Source organism: Mastigoproctus giganteus, chromosome 11 (assembly GCF_048544385.1).
Source record: "Mastigoproctus giganteus isolate SK-2022 chromosome 11, ASM4854438v1, whole genome shotgun sequence".
Taxonomy (NCBI): Eukaryota; Metazoa; Arthropoda; class Arachnida; order Uropygi; family Thelyphonidae; genus Mastigoproctus; species Mastigoproctus giganteus.
Window position 1 is genome coordinate 114,379,532 of NC_143585.1, and position 24,926 is coordinate 114,404,457.

General features: G+C 37.1%; 1 protein-coding gene across 2 annotated transcripts in view; it reads right to left on the reverse strand.

Annotated features, from left to right (window-relative positions):
* The window catches only part of LOC150078362 (uncharacterized), a 399,628-nt gene that overhangs the window by 28,996 nt on the left and 345,706 nt on the right, over positions 1-24,926 (reverse strand). For both annotated transcript variants that reach the window (XM_090385439.1, XM_090385438.1), the window contains exons 15-16: positions 19,063-19,252; positions 1,341-1,482 (exon numbers count right to left, since the gene is read on the reverse strand). In XM_090385439.1, coding sequence (XP_090241565.1) covers positions 1,341-1,482; positions 19,063-19,252 — 332 coding nt within the window. The remainder of the gene's footprint in view (positions 1-1,340; positions 1,483-19,062; positions 19,253-24,926) is intronic.

Here is a 24,926-nt window from a genome sequence, read left to right on the forward strand (position 1 = left end):
TTTGTGACTACCTCACAGAGAGTGGACCATCCGTATAGGTGAATTCGGTGGTTGTGACCAAATCTGAGGAGAAAATTCAAGTTTAAAAAATTAAAAATATAAAAAAAATTACAAATAAAATAAAGATGTCATTATTTCAATTCTCATGTGCATATAGAGAGAATATGCCAATTCATTTAATATTTCATATCTTTTATTACTGTAAAGATAAATTTTTTTTAATATTTGAAATGTGGGGCCACTGTGATTCTGACAAGCAATAGCTGAGCCACTTAGCAAAATGTTTCCTGTTTACTAACAGCCTCAGGCCTCCATTCTGTTCCTGAAGTTTAGGGATTCAATTTCATAGTTTTCCTAGGGAAACTATAGAACAAGTTAATTAAATTGTGCCAAAATGCACTTATGCTTCTGCCACCCAACATTGCCAAGCTGTAATAGAGATGCAAGCTCAACTGGAGATGCAAATTCCTTCAAACTCTGACTGTGGAATGGGCTCAAGCTCTAAAGGAAGATGGAAAATTGGTCAACTCATGACCAGTCTTTTTTCCAACTGTATCTACTAGACCAAACTAATAAAACTCCAATCAAAATTCCATATGACATTCTTCTAGGTTATCCAGTACTAGAGAAATTAAACAGACCACGTGCTACTACAGTGAGACAGCTACACCAAACTAGTGTGGATACTGACAATATAACCAGCCAAGATGAACCAGTTCTTGGAGTCTGTCTAGGCAATGACATGGAAACTGGATGTTTCATATATATATATATATATATATATATATATATATATATCTGTTGACCAGCTGATTCCTGATAGCTGAATTGATTTTTGGAAGAAAAATGGAATTAGGGATGCTAATTCAAAAGAGCAGTGCCTATGGAAATGTCTATAGAAAAGGCATATAGTGCCAAAACTGAATATCTGTGTGAGAGAAAGTAAAGTGAATCTGATCTTAAAGGACAATTATTTCTCCTACAGTTCTTCTAATAGAGATTGTGTATTGAGCTACATAGATCAAAAGATGTGGTATCCTCATTTTTCCAACAGAGATTCAGGATAACTATAAATTTTTTAGGCTTGTCACAATCTAAAAATGAAGTTAGTCAGCATAAGGTTCCACTGTTTGGTGTTTTATCATATACGATGCTTAATATTAAAATTAAAAGAACAGTATTTCCACACATGTGGAAGACCATCTATACTGGCCCAGTTCATCAACCAGACAGTACCCTCTCTTAAATACAACAATGAAGTTTTGCTAACAACTGTTTGACTGTCAGTCACTTTGTGACTTCAAATAAATAATTACAGAAGTGTGAAATTAAATGCTCACCTTCTATAACAATGCAAGTATCGAAGAGCCTAGCTATTGCAGTTTCTCTTTCTTTTACAGAATCTCCAAGAAATATAGTTTTGCCATATGAAGCAGCTTCAAATGTGCCATCTGGATGTTGGTTTGCCTTGGTACTGAAATCCTGAAAAACTTACCCTTATAAGTTAACGAGCCAAACTTTAATGAACAAAACCAACAAAAATGTATTTATCTAGCAATGAATTAATTGAGTTAAAAATTAGCATTAAATACAATATATCATTATAACACAATATATACACAATTAATAAAGTTCACATTTAAAAATATTCAGGAATAGGTTAGTTTAGCCAAATAATAAAAAAACATTCTCTAGACTTTTGCAAAAAACAGACTAAAAACCAATCTAATCCTGATACAGCCTAACATAGAAGGCAAGGAGCTAATAACAGGTGCTAGATACAAACATATAAAATGGCAATTTTTAATTAAAGAACTTTCACAGTAATTTTGCTATTAACAGCCACAAAATTTTACATATATATATATATATATATATATATATTTTTTTTTTTTTTTTTATTTCTCTCATTGTGGAGCTCCATTTCACAAGTTAAATGTAATATATTATGCTGTTTTCTTTGGGAATGAGTGATAAATACAGGGGTGGGGAACATTATCATTAAACAGAAACACCCTTGCTGCTATAAAGGCCATTGGTTCCTGTCAGCTAGGTTGGGTACATGATCTACAGTACTGGGGGGGGGGGGGAGATTGGGATATAAAATTTGCAACAGTGTGGAAAAGTTGCCTTGGAGGGGATCCATAAGAATGTATGCAAACTTTAATTGATATCACACTGTCTTCAATAACCACTGAGACCACATTTTTTTATATATATATATAGTGAAAATACTTATTAAGGAACCTTCTGGCAAAAATCACAAAATTTTTGGGAAATAGATTTTCAATTAATGAAGAGATGAGGGATTAAAAGTTTCTCTGTATATGTGCAAAATTTTATTTGCATTGGAAAATGGCTTTGCTTGCTGTAGAGACTTTATCTTCTTTAAAACACCCATTTGTTTTTGATTAAAACACCCACTTGTAAAATGATTTTGATGTCTGAATGACTGATATAACATAAAGAGATATGGCTAAAGCTGGTTTAACTGATAAATTTCAAAGAAAACTGTCTGAATTGCAATTGCATCTTTGCCTATTAAACGTTGTAATGATAAGGTTCCAGGAAATACAATAGCTGCGAAGGAGGTGCATATAGCAGTTTGTAGATAAGTGAACTCTAGGAAAATACATTTTATTGTGAGCAAAGAGTGACAGTGTTGGCATTCAAGTGGATCTTCCCCAGTGAGAAAATAGAGATGCATTAGAAAAGTATGGCCTATGCCTACTTGAGAAAGAATAACTTCCTCTTTTCTGTTTAGCCAGACATTTGACTTCTATAAGCAAGGTTTTTGTTTTATCTGCCTTAGTTTTTTTTGTTTGTGTAGATCTGCCATATTGGGCTTATATGAAGTTTGTATAAAAGACCTATAATTGGTATGGGACTTTTATTTGAGGAATACAGATTTTTGTTGGTGCTTTGCAGCTTAGTCTGCATATTCATTTCCAAGTATTCAGAGCTAGAATCCAACAAAAAGTTGTTTGATGCATTTTATCTAAATTAGTACTGATATAATTTTTTTCATAATAGAATAAATAGAAGTTATCAGACCCTTGTGCACTACGTGTGGGAAAGTCTTAGATAACCCAGCTGATGTTGCAGATGAATTGAATCGGCACATTGCATCAGTATTTACTGATGAAAGAATCTTCATGCTGAGAAGAGGTTGTGCAAGTGAGACTCAGCCATATGAAATTAGTGATATTATATTTACAGATGATTGTTTATTAGAGAAACTTCTGGGCATAAAGGCAAATAAGGCTTCCAGAGTTGATGGCATATGCCCTGTAGTTTTGAGGGAAGAGCATGAGGGAGTGTACTGAACCATTGAGGTTAATTATGAGGGAAACTTTGGACTTGGGGGAGAATACTTTAAATCCAGGAAAATTTAGATAGGTATGGATAGAGATAGATAATCTGAAGGACACACAACATGGCTTTGTTAAGGGAAATCATTCTAAACTAACTTGGTAGGCTATTTTGACACAGTTACTCATGAGCTGGTTTTAGGGAATAATTTCAACATAGTTTATTTGGATTTTAGCAAAACATTTGACTGGGTCCTTCATGAGAGGTTACTGTATAAGCTTGAAGAGGTTGGGATTGCTGCAGGATAGAAGGCAGAGGGTTGTAATTAATGGATATTCTTCAGATTGCTGTAATGTCACAAGTGGGGTCCCTTTAGAAACCTTTCTTCGACCACTGTTGTTTCTCCTTTTCATAATGACATCAACAAAGGGATAGAAGGTGTGATTTCAAAATTTGCAGATAAAAGATTAGCAGAGTTGTTAATGATCAGTGCCAAGCAGCACTCCTTCAGGATGACTTGAGCAGACTTCAAAGATAGTCAGAGAAGTGACAGCTGTGTTTTAATGCTGCTAAATGCAAGGTTGGGGTTGGGAATGTTCATGTTCCGACTGACTGCACGATCCTACATCAACTGTTATAAACTTTTATTAAAGAACATAAAATAAATTAGAGATGTCTTGTATTAAGATGATAATAATAAAAATGAAATAAAATAAGTAAAATGAATAGTACAATTACACTGGATAAAATAAGATACCTGTCTGTACAATAAAAATATAAAATACAATAAAATAATGTAGATAAAACACCAATAAAAGAGATAAAATATTGAAGCTTAATGTACAGTACATCCTTAAATATCAGCAGGCTCGCGGTTCACAGCACGTTTCTACAGGAGCATGAGCACTAGTCTCCATATGCAAACTGGAAATGGCTCGGGAGCATCCCAGGTGGAACCGTTCATCCCATCCAAGAACCACAGCTTCGAGGAGTGGATTAATGCGGTCTCCTCTGTCTCTATTAATAGTGTTACTCTCGGAGGAGCAAATCTGCAAGCTTTTGAGCCACTTGCGGTCCCAAAATCTGATTGCCCGGTCAACGATAATAGCTTCGTCAGGAGAGAGAGAGATCTGATGGTTCTCCTCACAAAAATGCTGTTGTTATTTGGTTTTTAGGAGCATTAGCAACTAAAGCCATATTGCTCCGGGGATATGCGGTGGTCATTCCCTGACCTTTCCGCATCCTCCATAGTTGGTGGCTCACAGGCTTGAACCCCGGTCTAATCAAGAAGCGTGTGCTATGCACTGCAGCTCCTCCCCACCTGGCTACAGAGGCGCCCCCAAAAATGCTCCACCACAGCAGACCTCCCATAATTCATGGTCTTTATCATGCTAATATGCTCCCTCATATTTTTAAACCGACGCTTTGTTTCACCAACATAACATTCCCTGCAATCCGGGCATTTCATCTTATATACAACCCCACTTACACATTCCATACGTATGGAGGTCCTTAACCTTTGACACAACTGTGTGCAACCTCCACCCGGGTAGCTGCACACAGCATGTCTGGCAATCATGCAACGAGTTATATGCTCAGTTAGGCCCGGATAGTAGGGAATGTATGCGGTGGCAATGGGTGTAAATGGCTCTCTATGTCCATGCCCCTCTTCTCGGATACATTTATATGTTCCTCTGGGGGTAGCCGCATTTTCTGAGATCTGCTGTGACACGTTTAATTTCTTCTTTTCTATCCTCGGAGGTGCTGCAATGGGACCCAACCCTATCCAGTAATGCCCTAATGATGCTGTTCTTGCGATGGTTGGCTTGTGCCATATTGTAACGTGTATTGGCCCCGGCACATGGGTTTCCTATACATATTGGTTTTCACTCTAGGGCCCTCCCTATGTACCAACACATCAAGGAAAGGGAGGGTACCCTCTATTTCCACCTTCGAGGTGAACTGAATAAACGGGGAGAAGCTATTGAGGAAACCAAGCACCTCATCCTCTCCCCGCCTCCAAATAATTACAAGTGTATCATCAACATATCGTTTCCATGTGCGGATGGGGAAAACTCACCCATCAAAAATCCTAGACTCTAGCTCCTCCACAGTTAAATTTACTATAACAGCACTAATAGGGGAGCCCATCGCTGCGCTGTGAACCTGCTTATATATTGAAGTTTGAAATACCATGGTGGTACTGGAGAGACACACATCTCTACCCCACTACAAATATCCTCCACACTTAACGGAGTCCTACTCCTTAGGGTATCATGTTTCTCCAATGCCACACGTGCAAATTTCACCCCAAAGTTGATAGGAATGCACGTAAACAAGGATACCACATCACCCAACACCATGGTCTTGCCCTCTTCTATAACCTGATCTCTTACAAATCGTACAAAGTCTCCACTATCCCTGATAGTAAAATAGGAACATTCAACAATAGGAGAAATTAGTCTGGCTAAGAACCTAGTTCATGTGTAGGGCTGCCTATAAATGACACAATCAACCTAAGTGGAAGCCCTCCTGCCTTATGAATCTTTGGTAGGCTGTAGAACCTAAGTAGTTGGCATCCCGTGGCATGCAAGGTCCAATAAACATCTTTAGAAATCTTTTCAGCCTTCGACCAACATTGTAAAGTCTTGTTTACCTGCTGTTCCAATCCTACCAATGGATTCCTATGAGTAACCCTGTATGTTGTTCTATCATTCAAAAGCTCCAAGGCTTTGTTGCAATACTCTTCTTTGTAAAGGATGACTGCTGACCTTCCTTTATCTGAGGGCAAAACCACAATGCTATCGGCTTGTCTAAGCTCCTTCCTATGATTGATGCTAAGATTGGAGGGAACAGCCTGAGCCTGACTCAAGGTTGCCGAGGTTCTTGTATGGATCTCATTAGCCAAGACCACTGGTAATTTACTCGCAGCTCTTCCAATGCCCATAGCCACTTCTGTTATTGGCAGATTTGGAGGGATCACTGCAAACTTCATACCTAGGTTTAAAACTCCCTCTTATTCTTTAGTTAATTGCTTGGTGCTCAAATACATATAAAGTTATAGGTCATATTCCCATTTCTGAATCTGGTGCGAGAGCGTGTACCGCACTTGTCCTGTCTGTGCAGCTCTTTCAGATAATGACGCCATCTTCTCGTTAGGCCGTGGCCTCCTCCATTAATCTACTAAACTTACCCACTTGCCTTTGTCTGTAAATATCTGAAATTTGGGCTGCTTTGGCCAACACTACTCTCGTAATAAGCAAAAGGTGTGCAGGAGTCACACTACCACTTAAATTACCCCAAAACAAACGTTTTCATCTCCTAACGTAGTTCAGACTACTATGTATTTCATTATCTAACATAGTACATAGTTCAGATTACATAGTAGTCTGAACTAAAGTATATTAGGATACAAAATACATAGTTGTCTGAACTATATTAGGAGACAAAAAAGTTTTTTTGTTTTTGGGTAATTTAAGTGGTTAGTGATGAATGATCCATTCCACAGTGACCATTTTCCTATTATCAATTCAAACACAGGTTGTCATGTCCTAAAGGCTGTACTTCCTGGAATTTTCATAATGCCGACTGGGAAAAATATTCCGCTTGTGTCCTACTTGACAACCATATTGGTGATGTACCTGATCACGTTACCAACAGCAAAAATTTCCAAGGCAAGATTGCCTCATAAAAAATCCATACTGTGACTGCAGTATAATTGCATTCTTGTCTATATGTTCTTGCAATACTGCTTTAGCCAGTGACTCCATTATTTTCTCTGAAAGAGAAATTAAGCTAACAGATCTGTAATTATTCATGTCACCTTTTGATCCACTCTTTGTATATTAGGGATACATTCCCACATCACCAGTCCATAAGGATCTCCCTTGAATCCAAAGATACTCTCATAATTATGGCTAAGGGTTTGCTTACCTCCTTTTCTGCCTCCCTTAATATAATTGGATAGATCTCATCCCACCCCAAGTAAATTTTTTTGTATTTAGCTTCAACGATTTTTCTTCTCCTTTCCTCTCAGTTATCGCAAAATCATTTAGCAACCTGTTAGAGAGTGATAAACTTTGCATCCTCTTTTCTAAAGAATTCCTCATATGAATGTACATGCAAAATACCTATTCAGTCTGTCAGTAACATGAGTGGGATCAACAGTTAAACCATCAACATCAAGTGGACCAATGTGCTTTATTGCATTTCTTTTACTTAATCTAAGTAAAGAAGACTTTGCTGCTTTCATTCTTTTCCAGAGAATTCTCATAATCTCTTTAGCTTGCTTAATCTCATTTATGACTTTATTATAGACTACTTTTTATATACTATAGGCTTCTGTATCATGATACTTTATATACATTCCATGAAATTAAGCTAACTGATCTGTAATCATTTTTCTTCTCTACTACCAGTCTCATCAGCTCATCTGGCATACATATAGGTATATATTTTGTATATATATGTATTTTGGCATACCTTGAACAAAAGCCTAGTAGCTTTTATGATTACTTTCCTGAATGCTTTCCATATAGAATTTGCAATTGGTAACATAATCAGTTGGTACCACTGCATAGAGTTTAGAAACTGCCTGAGACCACTAGTAACTCTTATGAAAGCAAAGGCACATCCCTTTACCCTTGACAGTAGTTATGTCTTTAAGTAAATTCCACATCACTACATTGCAATCACTGCCACCCACTGGGTCTTTTACCTGCAGATTCTTTATGCATGAAGAATCACTGCTAATAATCATATCAAGAATATTGCTTCTCTTTTCTCTCTAATATGCCTCTGTAGGAAAGAATCATCTAATATAAACACAAGGGTCATGCTAGCATGTGAGTGACTAAGAAACACAAGTTCCAGTCAATATCAGGAAAGTTAAAACACCCATTATAAACATTGCGATTTATTGGCCAACTCTATTTCTCTGTATAGTTGTTTGTTATACCAATCCACATTTAAATCAATATCTGGAAAGATAAAATCCCCCATTATAAGACAATCTGATTTACTAGCCAATTCTGTTTTTCTCTATAGCTGTTTATTATACTCATCACAGTCATTATGCCTATGACACATTCTTATTCTCATTTTTGTTTCCCTGTACTTATGTCACACAAAACTGACTCAACATTGCACTGGCCACTCACATCAAGTGGATGCACTGCCTTAAATTTAATATGCTTCTTAATTAAGAGCATAACCTCTCCCATTCTGTCTGTATAAATTGTACTCCAGATATTAAACTCTTCATCCTAACTGAGTGACACCATGTTGCCAACATACCCACAATGTGTGCATGAGATGACTTCAAATTCATCAAATGAATTTACTATAATCCTAGCATTAGTGTACATGCTAGGATCATACATGCACCTGTTCTTACTCATTGTTACCCTAATACAGCTCATGTATTTACTTAAATTAAACAAATTAAATTTGAAAGTGTCTACAATTCTGCCCAGACATGATAGGAGGGAGTACATGATGAGAACCATGTCAATCAAATCGGCCCTGGAGGGAATGTGCAAGGCTCAAGGGGTAGAATTTTTTTCAACATGTTCTGTGCTTGTTAAAAGGGATGGGATACACTTAAATAGAAAGGGTGCAAGAATATTTGCTGATGCTATCGAGGCAGTGTTAGTTGGGTCGGAAAACTGCTAGCTTAGGAGGATTCACAGACTAAAAGGTTAAAAATAGCTGCAGGCAGAGGTGAAGGTGATTCTTGCACAACTTATATTAGAATAAGTAACGACCTGGAGCGAGGAGTGCGGGGGTTTCAGGGACTGATGGCAGTCATCGTGAAACAGGTGGGTATATGGGATGTGTCAGGGGGAATAGGAATAGGTGCATGTATACCAATAATACTAGAAATATAGTAAATAAATTTGATGAATTTGAAGTGTTGGTCAAGACATCAAAGGCGGATATTGTTGGGATATGAGAGATGTGGTGTCACACTGATATTAGGAATGCAGAATTGGAATTTGGGGACTACAGTGTATACAGAAAGGATAGACAGGATAGGAAATGAGGAGGTGTCATGCTCTTAATTAAGAAAAATATGAAATCAAAAGAAGCGCATCCAGTTGATATAGATGAACAGTGCACTGTTGAGTCAGTTTGGTGTGACATAAGCACTGCAAAAGCAAGAATAAGAGTAGGAGTGTGTTATAGGCCTAATGACTCAAATGAGTACAATGAACAATTGTACAGAGAAATAGTGGGCTAGTAAATCAGAATGTTTTATAATGGGGAATCTTAACTTCCCAGATATTGACTGGAACTTGTGGGTTGGTCACTCACACACTAGTAAGACTTTTGTGGATTTATTGGATGATTGTTTTCTGCAGCAGCATGTTCGAGAGGCAACCAGAGAGGGTAATACTCTTGATCTGGTTATCAGCAGTGATCATTCGTGTATTAAGAATTTGCAGATAAAGGAACCACTAGGTGGCAGTGATCAGTGTACTGATGTGGGATTTACTTAAAGATATAATTACCATCAGGGGTAAAGGAAAGGGTTTTTGCTTCCGTAAAGGTGAGTACAGTGGTAGTAGTAGTAGTAGTAGTAGTGGTATGTGATGCAAGAAAGCAAGTGTATGAGCTTATGCAGCATCAGCCAAAAAAAAAAAAAAAAATCACACCATTCCCTCCAAATGCCTGTCCAGTTCCTCCTTAAATTTATTTAACCTATCAACTTCCACAACGACAGATGGAAGTTTATTCCAGCAATTAACTACCCACTGGCTAAAGGCAAATTTCCGCACATCTATTCTACATCTATCTTTTCTTAATTTTAATTTAAGCCCTCTTAGGTTCGTAATCTGAACAAGTGGAAGGATCCCATCAGAATTCAGCGTGCTCAACCCATTCAAGGAATTATACACCTCAATCAGATCACCGCGCAGGTGCCTAGTCTCCAGCCACTGCAATTTGCAGAACTTAAGCCTCTCTTGGTAAGAGGATCCCTTCATTCCCCTCACCAATCTTGTTGCCCTTTTCTGTACACGCTCAAGTAAATCTACATCCTTCCTAAAATGAGGCCTCCAGACCTGTAGGCAGTACTCAAGGCGTGGCCTGACCATTGCCTTATACAGAGGGACAATCACCTCCTTCTCCCTGCTAGCAAAATTCCTATATATCATTGACAAAACCCCATGACCTGTCCTGGCAGCCTGTCTGCATTGCTCAGAAAACTTCATAACTTCAGTGGTCTCAGAAAGTTTTTAAATTCTGTACAGTGGGATCAACTGACGATGTTTTTTTTTTTTTTTTTTTTTTTTTTTGTAGTTGTTGGCGCATCGGCTTCTGTGGCCATAATGCACCTCCCAAGGTTTTTGCAGTACTTTGATCCAAGCCCGAGGCGGGATTCGAACCCGCGACCTTTGGGTTGCTAGGCAGGCACTTTACCCACCCGGCTAGCCCGGTCGGCAACTGACGATGTTACCAACAGTAAATTCTAAGTAAGAAGCATTCAAGGAATTAATTGCGGAAGCTACTAAAAGTTTCATACTTATTAAGAAATATTGTTCAAGGTTTATACCTAAATGGTTATCAAATGAACTAATGAGACTCGTGACAAAGAAGAAGAATGCATGGGATGCATATAAATTATCAAGTGACTCAGAAGCCTATGGCAGATATAAGCTAGTCTGTAATCATGTCACAAAGTAAGTTAGTCAGGCGAAGGCAGATTACGAGAAATCTTTGGCAAAGGATACTAAGAAAAACAGCAAGGATTTCTTTACTTATATAAACTCTAAAAGGAAGGGGATGAATCTGATTGGTCCACTTGATATCGATGGTTCAACTGTTGACGATCCTGCTCAGATAACAAACAAACCGAATGAGTATTTTGAATTTACATTCACACATGAGGAGTTATTAAGGTTTGAAAATGGCAGAAGGTTATCAAATTGTAGCAGGGTGCTTAATGATTTTGTAATAACTGAAGCAAAGTGGAGGAGAAATTGTTGGAAGTTAAACATAAGAAAGGCACCTGGGGTGGATGGGATCTATCCAGTTATATTAAAGGAGGTGGCAAAGCAACTAAGCAAACCCTTATCCATAATAATGACAGCATCCTTGGATTCAAGGGAGGTCCCCACGGACTGGGGATGTGCAAATGTATCCCCAATTCACAAAGGGGGGGGAATCAAAGGGTGACACAAGTAATTACAGACCAGTTAGTTAACTTCTGTTCCGGGTAAAATAATGGAGTCACTGGTTAAAGATGCATTGCAGGATCATCTAGACAAGACTGCAGCAATAATTCAGACACAGCATGGGTTTGTTAAGGGAAAGTCTTGTCTGACAAATTTGATAGGATATTATGATGTGGTTACAAAGGAACTGGATGCAAAAAATAATTTTGATGATATATATTTGGATTTCAGGAAAGCTTTTGACACTGTTGCACATGGAAGACTATTGTACAAATTGCAGCAGAATGGTATTAAGGGTAAGTTGCTACAATGGATAAAAGGATGGTTGAGTGGGAGAAGACAGAGGGTGGTAATCAATGGGTGCTGTTATTAGTGGAGTCCCACAGGGTTCGGTGTTGGGTCCACTGTTGTTTTGTATATTTATCAATGATATTGATGAAGGTATATCAGGCTTAGTGTTGAAGTTTGCAGATGATACAAGGTTGGCAGGGTTGTTAATGACAGTAATGGCAGTGTGCTACTGCAACAGGATCTAGAAAATTTGGGCAGATGGACTAAGAAGTGGCAACTGAAGTTTAACCTTAACAAATGCAAAGTACTGCATATGGGTAGAAGTAACCCCAGAGAATCGTACCAACGTTTCTCTGGGGTTACTTCTACCCATAGGCAGTACTTTGATGTAGTACCAACTGTGTGGTACTACATGTAAGATGGTAGAAAATGAAAAAGATCTGGGAGTAATTGTGCAGTCAGATATGAAGTTTTCTGAGCAATGCAGACAGACTGCCAGGACAGGTCATGGGGTTTTGTCAGTGATATATAGGAATTTTGCTAGCAGGGAAAAGGAGGTGATTGTACCTCTGTATAAGGCAATGGTCAGGCCACTCCTTGAGTACTATGTACAGGTCTGGAGGCCTCATTTTAGCAAGGATGTAGATTTGCTCTGGAGGCCTCATTTTAGCAAGGATGTAGATTTGAGCGTGTACAGAGAAAGGCAACAAGATTGGTGAGAGGAATGAAGGGATCCTCTTACAAAGAGAGTAGTAGTGGCATGTGATGCAAGAAAGCAAGTGTATGAGCTGATGTAGCATCAGCCAAAAAAAAAAAAAAAAAATATCACACCATTCCCTCCAAATCCTCCTCAAATTTATTTAACCTATCAACTTCCACAATGACAGATGGAAGTTTGTTCCAGCAATTAACCACCTGCTGGCTAAAGGCAAATTTCCACACATCTATTCTACATCTGTCTTTTCTTAATTTGAATTTATGCCCCTTAGGTTCGTAATCTGAACAAGTGGAAGGATCCCATCAGAATTCAGCATGCTCAACCCATTCAAGGCTTTATACACCTCAGTCAGATCACCGTGCAGGTGCCTAGTCTCCAGCCACTGCAATTTGCAGAACTTAAGCCTCTCTTGGTAAGAGGATCCCTTCATTCCCCTCACTAATCTTGTTGCCCTTCTCTGTACACACAAAAATGCACTAACATGGTGAGATAATTGCAGCAAACCTCGCATGACATGGTATTTTTGAGCTATTGTACAGGGGAAACCCTGCTATTATGTTGTATGCAATTTTTAAACATTTCCATTCTTTTTTTGTCAATACCCATTGTTGACGCGCTAGTTGTTATGCAAAAAAATTATTGGGAAATCTCTGTATTTCATTTTGTTAGGAAATCACAGTTACGTTCTGGGCTATTGAACTTGTGCTTGTTTGAGATCATAAAAAATTGTGACTTCGAAACATGCAGTTTGTGACTTTTAAGGTTTTTGTAAGGTTATTTTGGTTTTTATTTGATCTTTTATAAATTTTTTCCAGGTATGTATTATGTTCTTAAGAACAGTATTGGAATAATTTCTTTGTTGTGAATTAAATTCCAGACCTAAATTATGCCTAAGGAGAGTAAAAAAGCACCACTCAAAAGAAACTTTATTTCTCTAGAATCAAAGATACAAATTTTGGATTGTCTTAAAAAAGGGAAAGGTACCATATGTCGCAAAAAGTTTAAATTTAAATGAAGCAACAATCTGGACCATAAAGAAAAATGAATGGAAAATTAGAACTGCTGTTGCTGCAGGATCTTTCATTTTCGCAAATATGACAGCTCATCTCTGAGTGCCAATAATCGAGAAAATGGAAAAAGCACTCGGTATTTGGATTGACGATAGCAGTAAAAAACGGATCCCATTAGATGGCAATGTAATTAATCAAAAAGGCACTAAAAATTTATAACCATTTAAAAGAAAATGGTTGTTTGTTTGTTTGGGTTTTTTGGCGCATTACCAACTATGGCTATAATGCGCCAAGACTAGATAATATTACAAAAAAACATTTAAACTCTCAGTGACCTAATTAGTAAGGCCACCGTGTCCATATATATAATAACAAAGATATAAGAAATAAATCAATAGAGACGTAACAATAACATGAATTAAATACAATTAAAAACTTTTATTGATTTAAAATAGCTAAAAACAGCAGACACATTGTCATTGTCGGATAAAATCTGACTGAGTGTATAAGGCTCAGTCAGATGATTAAAAGCGGTAAAACGGGTGCTGCTAAAATCTGGACAGTCAATTAAATGGTGTCTGATCGTTAAAATTGTGCCACAGGACACACACAGACATAGAAGGGTCATCAGCCCTCAAAAAGAAAATGGAGAATCTTCTGTTAACCTGGAGTTTGTTACCAGTAAAGGTTGGTTTGAGCGATTTCAAAACTGCTTCTCATTACATAACATAAGTATTCAAGGAGAAAGTGGATCGGCTGATAATGAAGCTGCCAAGAAGTAAGCAGAGGAATTCAAAAAAATTATTGAAGGCATGGACACACACCACATTAAGTTTTCAATGCCAATGAGACAGGTCTTTGGTGGAAAAAAAAAATGCCCAACAGAACATTTATTTCCAAAAAAGGAGAAAACTGCACCAGGTTTTAAGGCATAAAAATATCATAATGTTACTTATGTGCAGTAATGCATCAGGAGATTACATGTAAAACCTATGCTAGTTTATAGATCCTCTAATCCTTGTGCAATGAAATGTGTAAATAAAAACATATTACCAGTACACTAGAAAGCAAATAAAATAGCTTGGGTAACTGCTCATTTACAGGGTTAGCAGAAAACGGTAAGCAGGGAATAAGGGCCCAAACATCTGGGGAGCCCCGAAATTCAAAATTTTTATTATAATAATATTTAATAAAAGTATCTCAAAGATGGCAAATACATTTCTGCATAGATTTATTTAAAGAACGGTTTCTAAATTGTTTTGTGCCAGCTGTGGAAAATTATTTAAAGTGGAAAAAACTAGATTTCAATGTTTTATTACTATTGGATAAGTGCCAGGCCATCCAAATGATTTAAATCATCTAAACTTTGAAGTAATGTTACTACCACCTAATAGAACTTCTTTAATTCAGCCATTAGAACTCTAATGGCTGAATTAAAAAACTGAACTTTAAAACTCATTACATCAGAAAATTATTACAATGGATTGTGGAAAAAATTGATTCCAAATCTATTGAAATTATAGAGTCATGGAAACATTTTTCAATTGCGGACTGTATCGGAATCATTGCTTTTCTGCTCAAAGAAATAAACCATCAACATTAAATGCATGGCCAAGGTCAGTTCATTCAGAAAATATGGTTGAACTGGCAGAAAATGGATTTGATGCAATAGAATTTGCTAAGTCAGTGGGAGGGGAAGGTTTTGACGATATGATTAATGAAGATGTGCAAGAATTACTGGTCAAAAAAGAGGCTGGCAATGCGGATTTGGTGGAAATGACATCAGAGGTAAACCAAATCAATTCAGAGGATGAGAGCACAAATGAAAATTCTGAAGTTTCAAATTTTACACTAAAAAGCATATGGGAAGGCATAAACTTAGCCAAGCAATTAGAATCTTATTTTTTGAATGCAGACCCTTTTACTGAAAGGAGCACAAAGTTCAAAAGGGAGCCTCAAAAATGCTTAGCTCCATACCATGAAATTTACAAAGATCTATCAAGCAAAAGCAAACAAACCCAGAATGCTGTTTTTTTTTTAAAGAGAGCAGCAGATACATGAAATCTAGATGCTACAGAAGAAAGTTCAGAAGGTGAAGATATTCTGCAGAGAAAATGTTCTCGTTTAATTGTGATGAAGAGGAAGAAAATTGAATGTACATTATCTGATATGCTGTACATAACACACACACATATGTAGTAGCTGCTGCAAAAGAAAGTTAAAAAAAAACAAACATATAGAAATAAATATATACTTATATAAAAATTATATTGTCATATATCACATAATCCTGGCATCTCTTCAAGTGTCAACCACCAGAATTGCATGACAAGATGATAACGTACTCTGTGTCTAACATAAATTACATGCTATGGTCAAATAAAAATTAATAAATAGCATTAAGGGAAAAAACAATAATCCAAAGCAAAATTATACATGAAAGTACAGGTATAAGGGAGGATATATAGAAAGCAGGCATGTCTTTCTGTATAACTTCATCCTTTGTTCTGTCATGTCAACCATTTTAAGGTTGACATACCAGAACCAAGAAAAGAAACACACACACATACACACACACCATCATTACTAACCTACACTATCTGAGCAACAGCTTATCTGCACTTAAATCATTAATTTCATCCTTAATCGATCTTTCTTTATAATCTTATTCTTTCATAATTTTTTTCTTTTCTCCTTCATTCTTTTTTCTTTTCTTCTCTTTCCTTTTTCCTCCTCTTTCCTTTTTTCCCCTTTTCTTTCTTTTTACTTTCTATACCTCCCCCCCCCCCTTTTTTTTTTTACAAACTGTAACTCACATAAAACTTTAAACTTTCAACTCAACAAATATGACTGGAATAGTTGCAAGAAGCACATGGAAAAGAAACCAGTAAGCAGCAAGTAACAGATGTATAGACAGTGGATAAATAAATAATTAGAGCAAACTATCTCAAGTGTTTATTATGGCTGTATTTGTTAGCAAAAATAAAAAGAAATTTGTAAAACTTTATAAAATTCCAATATTACTGTAGTTTTACTATTTTTCAGTGAGAAGAAAAACAATGGAGAAAAATGTTATTGCAAAAATACAGAAACTACGTTATGTAGGCAAGATGGAGAAAAGATCAAATTGAGTCAAAAAATACATTCTGCATCTTAAATTCTGAGAGTTGGCAGCTATAAGCAAGGCTGCACCTTTCTGCCATACCATATTATATGAAATAGAATTAACAGAATGTACCATGTTCAAAGATACTGTCATACGTTTCGGAAATCTGATCTGTAGCCATGCTCAAGTAACTGTCAAGAAACTCATGGACCTAGAGTATTAGGGTCTAAGATGACTCAACAGAAAACTTGGTTTTCCCCATACAATATCCAGCAACAGCTTTATAACAACTTAAGCACTAAGTTTCTGCAACAGATTGTCAATGAGTTGGAAATCATGCTTCTTTTAAAGGTGATCACTTCTGTAATCCTTTCACCAAATACAGGCAGCATAATAACCACAAAAAAGAAGGAAAGAAAGAAAAAATTTCCCATTTCATCTATCCATCCTCTACAACAGTTTGCCTAGTTCTTGCTTGAATTTATTCACACTATCCACTTCCATAACATCAATTGGAATCAACCACCATTCTTTCGATCAATCACCTGTTGACAAAAGGCAAACTCTGCACATCTATTCAACAACCATCCTTCTTCAATTGAATTTATGCCCCCTCGTGTGCATAGTCTTAGAAAGAGGTTTGGTTTTTTTTTTTTTTTTTTTAGGAGCATTAGCAACTAAGGCCATATTGCTCTGTTAGAAAGAGGAAGAATCCCATCAGCACTGAGCTTGCTCAATCCATTCAAAGCCTTAAACACCAAAGCTCAATCCATTCAAAGCCTTAATCAGATCAACTCACAGGTGGCTAGTTTCTAGCTGCAATTTGCAGAAATGAAGTCATTATTGATAAGCGCACACCTTTGTTCCCCTCAGCAACTTCGCTGCCCTTCTCTGTACCTGCTCCAGCAGCTCTACATCCTAAAATGGGGACTCAAGACCAGTATGCAGTACTTAAGATGTAGCATGACCATTGCTACATCTACATTTCAAAAAACCCTTCCTTTTACCATCAAGGGTAAAGGGAAGGGTTTTTTCTTCCATAAAGGTGACTACAGTGGTCTCAGAAAGTTTTTAAATTCTGTTTGATTGATTTGATTTGGTAGTTGTTGGCGCATCGGCTTCTGTGGCCATATTGCACCTCCCAAGGTTTTTTGCAGTACTTTGATCCAAGCCCGAGGCGGGAATCGAACCCGCGACCTTTGGGTTGCCGGGCAGGTACTTTACCCACTCGGTTTTAAATTCTGTATAGTGGGACCAAATGACAATGATACCAAGAGCAAATTCTAAGTGGGAAGCATTCAAGGAATTAATCATGGAAGCTACTAGGCTTTTCATAACGATTAAGAAATATTGTTCAAGGTTTAGGCCTAAATGGATGTCAGATGAACTAATGAGACTCATGGCAGAGAATAAAAATACATGGGATGCATATAAATTATTGTTGGCATGAAAGGGTGTGCCTGGTCAGCAATGATGTTTAGGTAGGTGGTAGACGTCAGAGTGCCTGGCACATGGATGATTTAGCCTTTGTCAAATTTGCTTAAGTCTGCTGCCTTTCCCATCTGAAGAACAAGAGTAACACTGATTAACGGAGCTCAGTATCAGGTTTTTTTTTTACTGTGTCCCGACCCGCACACGTGTCGTAGTTCACCTGCAGTTGCTTCGATTTGCATAACAACTCGCTGGTCATAATGTTTTGGCTCATCGGTGTATACGTATCGCAATTTGTAAGATTTTTATTTTTAATAAAAATTAGGTTTTTGATAGTTATAAAAAAATATGGTGTATTTTTGTTAGCTTTTGGAACATAATCCCCTTTTTGTACTGGCTCTTAATCCTGCATAACATGGTTTTGCACCACACAAGATTTTATAGGAACCTAACTACCATGTTATATGAGGTTACCTGTAGTCTCAACAAGACTATTGTTGTTGTTGTTTGGTTTTTAGGAGCATTAGCAACTAAGGCCATATTGCTCCGGAGATATGCGGTGATCATTCCCTGACCTTTCTGCATTCTCCGTATTTGGTGGTCATGGGCTCGAACCCCGGTCTAATCAAGAAGCGTGTGCTATGCACTGCTGCTCCTGTCTAAGGAGGTGCCTTCAACAAGACTGTGTACATTCATAAACGCCTTCCAAAAAAAAAAATTTCCTTCATATGTAATGTTAATTCTTTTGTACATTTTCCTCCCCATACATATTTTATAAATTCCTGGTTTATCTCGTAAATAATATATTAAACAATATCATAAAAATTTAAAAAGTGTACTGACTTTTGATCCCTTGTCTATATATAGGAACATTAACTAAATTAGGATGTTTTACATGTAATTATACTAAAAATAAGGTAGTATTACCATGCAGTTATATCTAGGTAATGTATAATTGTTTTCCTCATTCCATCATTGTTAAAATATATATCATAATAAATTATAAAAAATTGTTACCTTTGAATCTTTCTTTGGCAAAAAGTGCACAACAGGTAATTCTGAATTACTTGTTGAATTTTGTGTTAAATCATCTCTATTATTCTCTTTTATATCAAAGAAAGTTTTAGCTGTTATATCAGGAGCCCCGTAGAAACCTCCGGTCACAAGAGTTATATTTCTGACTTTGGCCAGTTCCTTACCAATTGCTCTAGAATTAATAAAAACAAAAGAAATCAAAGAATACATTTAGTTTATTAAATATGTGAAGCAAGCAGTTTAGAACAGAAAATTGCTTTTCAGTAGTTTTTTTTTTTTCTTCTTCATCTTAATATCTTATGAAACATTAAGTGGATGTTGGGTGTAATTTCTACATCAACCCAATTAATTTTTCGAAATGATAAAATAACCAATACTGCAGTCGAATCTTCCAAATCTAGTAACCAATTATCGAACAAACCACCCGAGAACTGTCAAATTTAGTTCTCAGACTGGCAATTTGCTGATTCTATAGGATAAAGGATTTGCCCTACAGCAGCCATAGGTTTTTACTGAACACCAACTATATCACTAAATTTGTGAGGCCATGAAACTGATTAATTGCTATTCATGAACATGAATGGCAACTCACTGATAAAAAGCAATGGATGAACTTTCTGAATTTCATACAAAAAGCATTACTTTTCCAGGTATCTTTCTCTCAATAAACAAGGCTACATTTGTACAATATTATGTGCAATAAGTATAGAAATATATTTTTCACAGCTGTTTATGACTATATGAGAGTACAATATCCAGAAAATTCCAAGGCTCAACACTAACAATATTAAGCGTACACAACCTGACCATCTGTTGGAGAAATATAGGACTATGATGAGAAAATGCCATGAGTTAGATCACGAGTATGTGTCTGCAATTCTGCCCAAACAATGCTGAAAGCCTTGTGGATTAACTCGAGACTTGAGGGAATCTGCAAGACTCTTGGGGGGGGGGGGGTATTTTATCAGCGTGGCCCGCATTTGTAGGTAGCAGAAATCTATTTTATAGAGATTGTAATCATTTGAACAAAAGTGATGCAAGGATTTTTGCCAGTATAAGTGAGGTATCCTAAGGGTTCAGGGGAACTGCTAGTTAGGGGGAGAAGGGTAATTTATTGATGCATTTATCTGATGATATGGGTCAAAGCAATGCTTACACTCACCTCATGATTTCTTGTTTGTTGCCACTACAGCCAATGTTGACAGGAAGTTCTGAGGGTAGCAGTGTTTCAAATGAGAGGGAAGATATAGCCTGAGCGACAAGCCTAAATAACTTCAAGGGGTGTGTCAGGATAGTAAACTATAGAAGATTACTGTAGACACAGTTGAGACTAAGTAATGTCAGGAGTGTTGTCAAAACAAATGGCTGAATTTGAACTCCTGGTTAGGAAAACTAATGCTGATATAATAAGACTAACATAAACTTGGTAACACCCAGAAATTGGCGATAACGAGTTTCACTACATGAAACTCGTTATCATAAAAACATACAGTATGTATAAGGTATAAGGTTATCATACAGTATGTATAAGGTATTTAGGAAAAACAGGGAAGATAGAAGGGATGGAGGTGTCATGCTTCTTATTAAAAGCAACCTGAGCATGAAAAGAGCTTTTGCTGAGTATCAGTATTAGGACCACTATTGTTTTTGATTTTCATAAATGACATTGATGAAGAGATAGAGGGCATGATGTCTAAATTTTTCTAAATTTGCAGATGATGTAAAGATTGGTAGAGTAGTTAATGATCACCACCAAGCAGAGCTTCTTCAGAGTGACCTAGATAGACTTCAGGAATGGTCAGAAAAATGGCAGCTTTCCTTTAATCCAGCAAAGTGTAAGGTGTTACACCTGGAGAACAGTAACCCCAAAATAACTTATACACTTGGTGGAGTTGAACTAAAGCCAGTAGTGGAGGAAAGGGACTTGGGTGTTATGATACGGTCAGACGAAGTTCTCCGAGCATTGCAGACAGGTTGCAAGGAAAGCCCATGGTGTCCTATCGATGATTTATAAAACATTTGCAGTAGAGATAAGGATGTCATAATCCCATTATATAAGGCTATTGTTAGATCACACTTGGAATACTGTGTTCAAGTATGGAGACCGCACCTAAAGAAAGACATTTAGCTTCTTGAAAGAGTCCAAAGACGGGTAACTTGCCTGGTGAGTTCAGTAAAAGGGCATCCATATGAGGAAATACTTCGAGTATGTGGGTTGCACAGCTTGGAAACTAGGCACCTTAGAGGAAACTTGATTGAAGTTTTAAGTCTCTGAGAGGCATGAGTAAAATGAATTAGGAAGAAATTTTCACAGTTATGAATGATTCTACAACTAGGGGCCATAAATTCAAGTTATGGGGGGGATGTTTAGAATGGATTGCAGAATGTTTATTTTAGCTAGCGAGTTATAAATTGCTGGAATAAGTTAACTACATGGGTGGTAGAGGCAGTTTGGGGCCATACAAAGGTCAGCTGGATAGTTATCTATGGGAGTAGGAAAATGCATAGGATGTCTATTTCCTTTTCTTTTATTAATTATTATTTTTTAAAAAATTTTTCTTATTATTTTATTATTATTATTTTTTAATTGGCTGATCAAATAGAGCATAAAAAGTAGCATAGGACAGTTAAAAAGCAACGAAAAGTACTGAATCTACAACAGGTACAAGTTGATCTGTAATAACCACAAATAAGGCCAAGGCTGCATATGAGAAAGCATTGGCTAAGGGAGCAAAGAATGGAACAAGGAATTTTTTATGTATGTGAATACAAGGAAGAAAAAAGCAAACCAGATTGGACCGTTGTGCACTGGGTGTGAAAAGGTCTCAGACAACCCAGCTGAAGTTTCAGATGAATTGAACAGGTACTTTGCATCTGTCTTTACTAACAAAAAGCCCTTTATGCTGAGAAGGGGCTGAGCCATATGAAATTAGTGATGTCGTAATTACAGATGATTTTTTATTAGAAAAACTTTTGAGCATAAAGGCAAGTAAGGTTCCCAGAGTTGATAGTATATACTCTGTAGTTTTGAGGGAGAGTGCAAGAGAGTGTATTAAACCATTGAGATTAATTATGAGGGGATCTTTGGACTCAGGGAAGATTCCTTTGGATTGAAGAAGTGCCACTGTATTGCCAATATATAAAAGTGGTTATAAGAGTGAAGTTGGTAACTATAGGCTGGTTTGTCTCACTTCAGTGGTAGGAAAAATCTTAGAGGCAGGGATTAAGAGTGCAATTCAGAGACTTTTAGATAGATATGGCATTCTGAAGGCTATGGTATTCTGATAGATATGGCATTCTGGCTTTGTTAAGTGTAAATCATGCTTGAATAGTTTAGTAGTTTTTTTTTTTTTTGTTGTTGTTGTTTTGTTTTGCATCACATCACAATTAAATTTTAAAAAGGTCGAGATTTTGGTAACCTTTAAAATGGTTACCTCACCGAGAGGTTATATATCTAAATCAATAAATAAAAATTGGTATAACAGTAAAAACAAGTTGTCTATATTATAAAAGTATATACATGTTAATAGCTTGTAGAAAATTAAATACTGCTGGCACATGGTCATTGTCAGATGGTTAAAAGCATTAAACCTACATTTCTAAAATTGGTACATTTGGTTAAAATATGCTTAATCGATAAAATGGTGTCATATTGCTCGCACACAGGAGGGTCATCAGCCCTCAACAGAAAATAATGTGTCAAATAGCTATGTCCTATGCGGAGCCAAGCAAGAACAACTTCCTCTTTATGAACCCCGCACAGACTAGACTGCTATGGTTTGATTACAGGTTTAATCTGATACAGTTTATTTGTTACCTGCCCATGCCACGAATCTTGCCACTATGACAATATCTTATATTACGGGTTGGGTTAGTTGCCTGTATAAGGAGACTAACAGGCAAGATTATTTGTCAGGGTGCTCGTTTTGCTGCAGTATTGGCCAAATTGTTTCCAATAATGCTGATGTGGCTGGGGACCAAGCAGAAATGGATATCAAATCCACCTTCACAGAGAGAGAGAGAGCATACCATCTGCTGAACACAGGATAGGGTTGGATGAGTGGTTTATTTCATCACTGATGGAGCCTGTAGTGTGCTCAAAGAATCGGTATATATAATAAACCGATGATGTTGGTGTTCTGAATAGAGCCAAAGATAAATGGAAGATTGGGTATCAGACTTCATCCACTTCTTAATGGAAAAGTCACATACTGGTATTTGAACATGCCAGGGTGGAATAGGATGATTTGGTGATAGCACAACCTTGTCTACTGTGAGGTTCAGCTCTCTGAGTAGCTCTTGGACATATATACCAAATGGTATATATTTGGCAGTCTGACATATGTTATAAAGATTTCCCATCGTGACTGAAAAATGGATGTCCACATGGGGTGGTTTGGCAGGGTGTTCTGCTTAAAATATACTGTAGAGACAACAGTTTTCATTGAAATGACAAAGATGGCTCATTTGCTTCGACCTATAGACTTTGGACAAGAGATATTCTGTATGCACCAGTAATAATGAGAATAGTCTGGGGGTGGATGGGATCAAGCTACTGAAGGACACTATTCCTGGCAGACATACACTTCACACTCATAATCCAATTTTGACTGCATAAATGCACAATACAAGAGGAGCAATGTGCACTGGTCTGCACCCCAACAGATAGAAGTAAGAGCATAGAGAAGGTTCAGCCCTCTCACGAATTTGGTGCATAGTTGATGGATATGATGGAGAAATGTCAACTTTTTGTCAAATATATAAACAAAATAAGAATTTCATTTCTGCTACTAGTGGAATGGTGCTTTTTCCAAGTCTTAATTCAAGTTTGGGTTGAGAGTTATGCTTGAGGCAAAAATGGATGCAAATGGTATTTTCTGATGAGAACCTGAAACCATTGGCTAATGCCCAGGAGTTAAGACGATCAAAAGCTTGTTGCAGTTGTCTCTCTATAACTTTGATGTGCTTGACTGGAAAAAAATGCTGAAATCATCAAAGAGTGCATTCTTTACAGTTGAAGGAAGTTGTTCAGTAACAGAGTTAACTTTAATGACAAAAAGCATAACATATCCTTGCAGTACTCTCTTTTCTTGGCAAAATGGCTGAGAGAATGTGGTGGGTCCTACTTGAACTTGGAAAATTCAAGAAGATAAAAGTTTTTAATAAAAACAGGAAAGTAACTTCTAAGACAAAGGTTATAAATATCTTTTAAGATACAAAATCTCCAAGTTGTGTCATACGCTTTTTCCATATCAGAGAAAATTGATACCAGGTGCTCTCTTTTAAGAAACGTATCTCGAATAGATGTTTCCAGTCTAATGGTACGAAGCGGACCTATTCTTTCAGAGGCCACACTGAGTTCAGGAGAGAAGACCAATTGATTCTAAGTGCCATAAAAGATGAGCACTGACCATTCTCTCAGTAATTTACATAAGCAGCTAGTCAGAGTGATAGGGTGGTAATTTGTTGGAAGTTCAGGATCCTTGTCTGGCTTAGCAAAAGCAAGAGTAATTTCCTTGTGCCAGGCATCCAGAAACTGCTCTTAAGGAAGATTCTGTTGTATAGGAAGAGCAGGTGGTCCATGGATTTTGGTGAAAGGTGTTTGATCATTTCGTAATGGATGTCATCTGATCGAACAGTGGTAGCTTTTGTAAGGGCAAGTGCTGTTTTTAGCTCATGGATGGCAAAAGACCCATTATATGGGTGGAAATCCTTTGATATAAGCTTAAGGGGTTGTTTTCAGTTTTGTGTTTAAGGCCCAGAAACTCAGGGGAGTAAGATGTTGCTGATATGCATCAAGCAACTCTACATTCTTCCTAAAATAAGGCTCCAGGCCTGTATGCAGT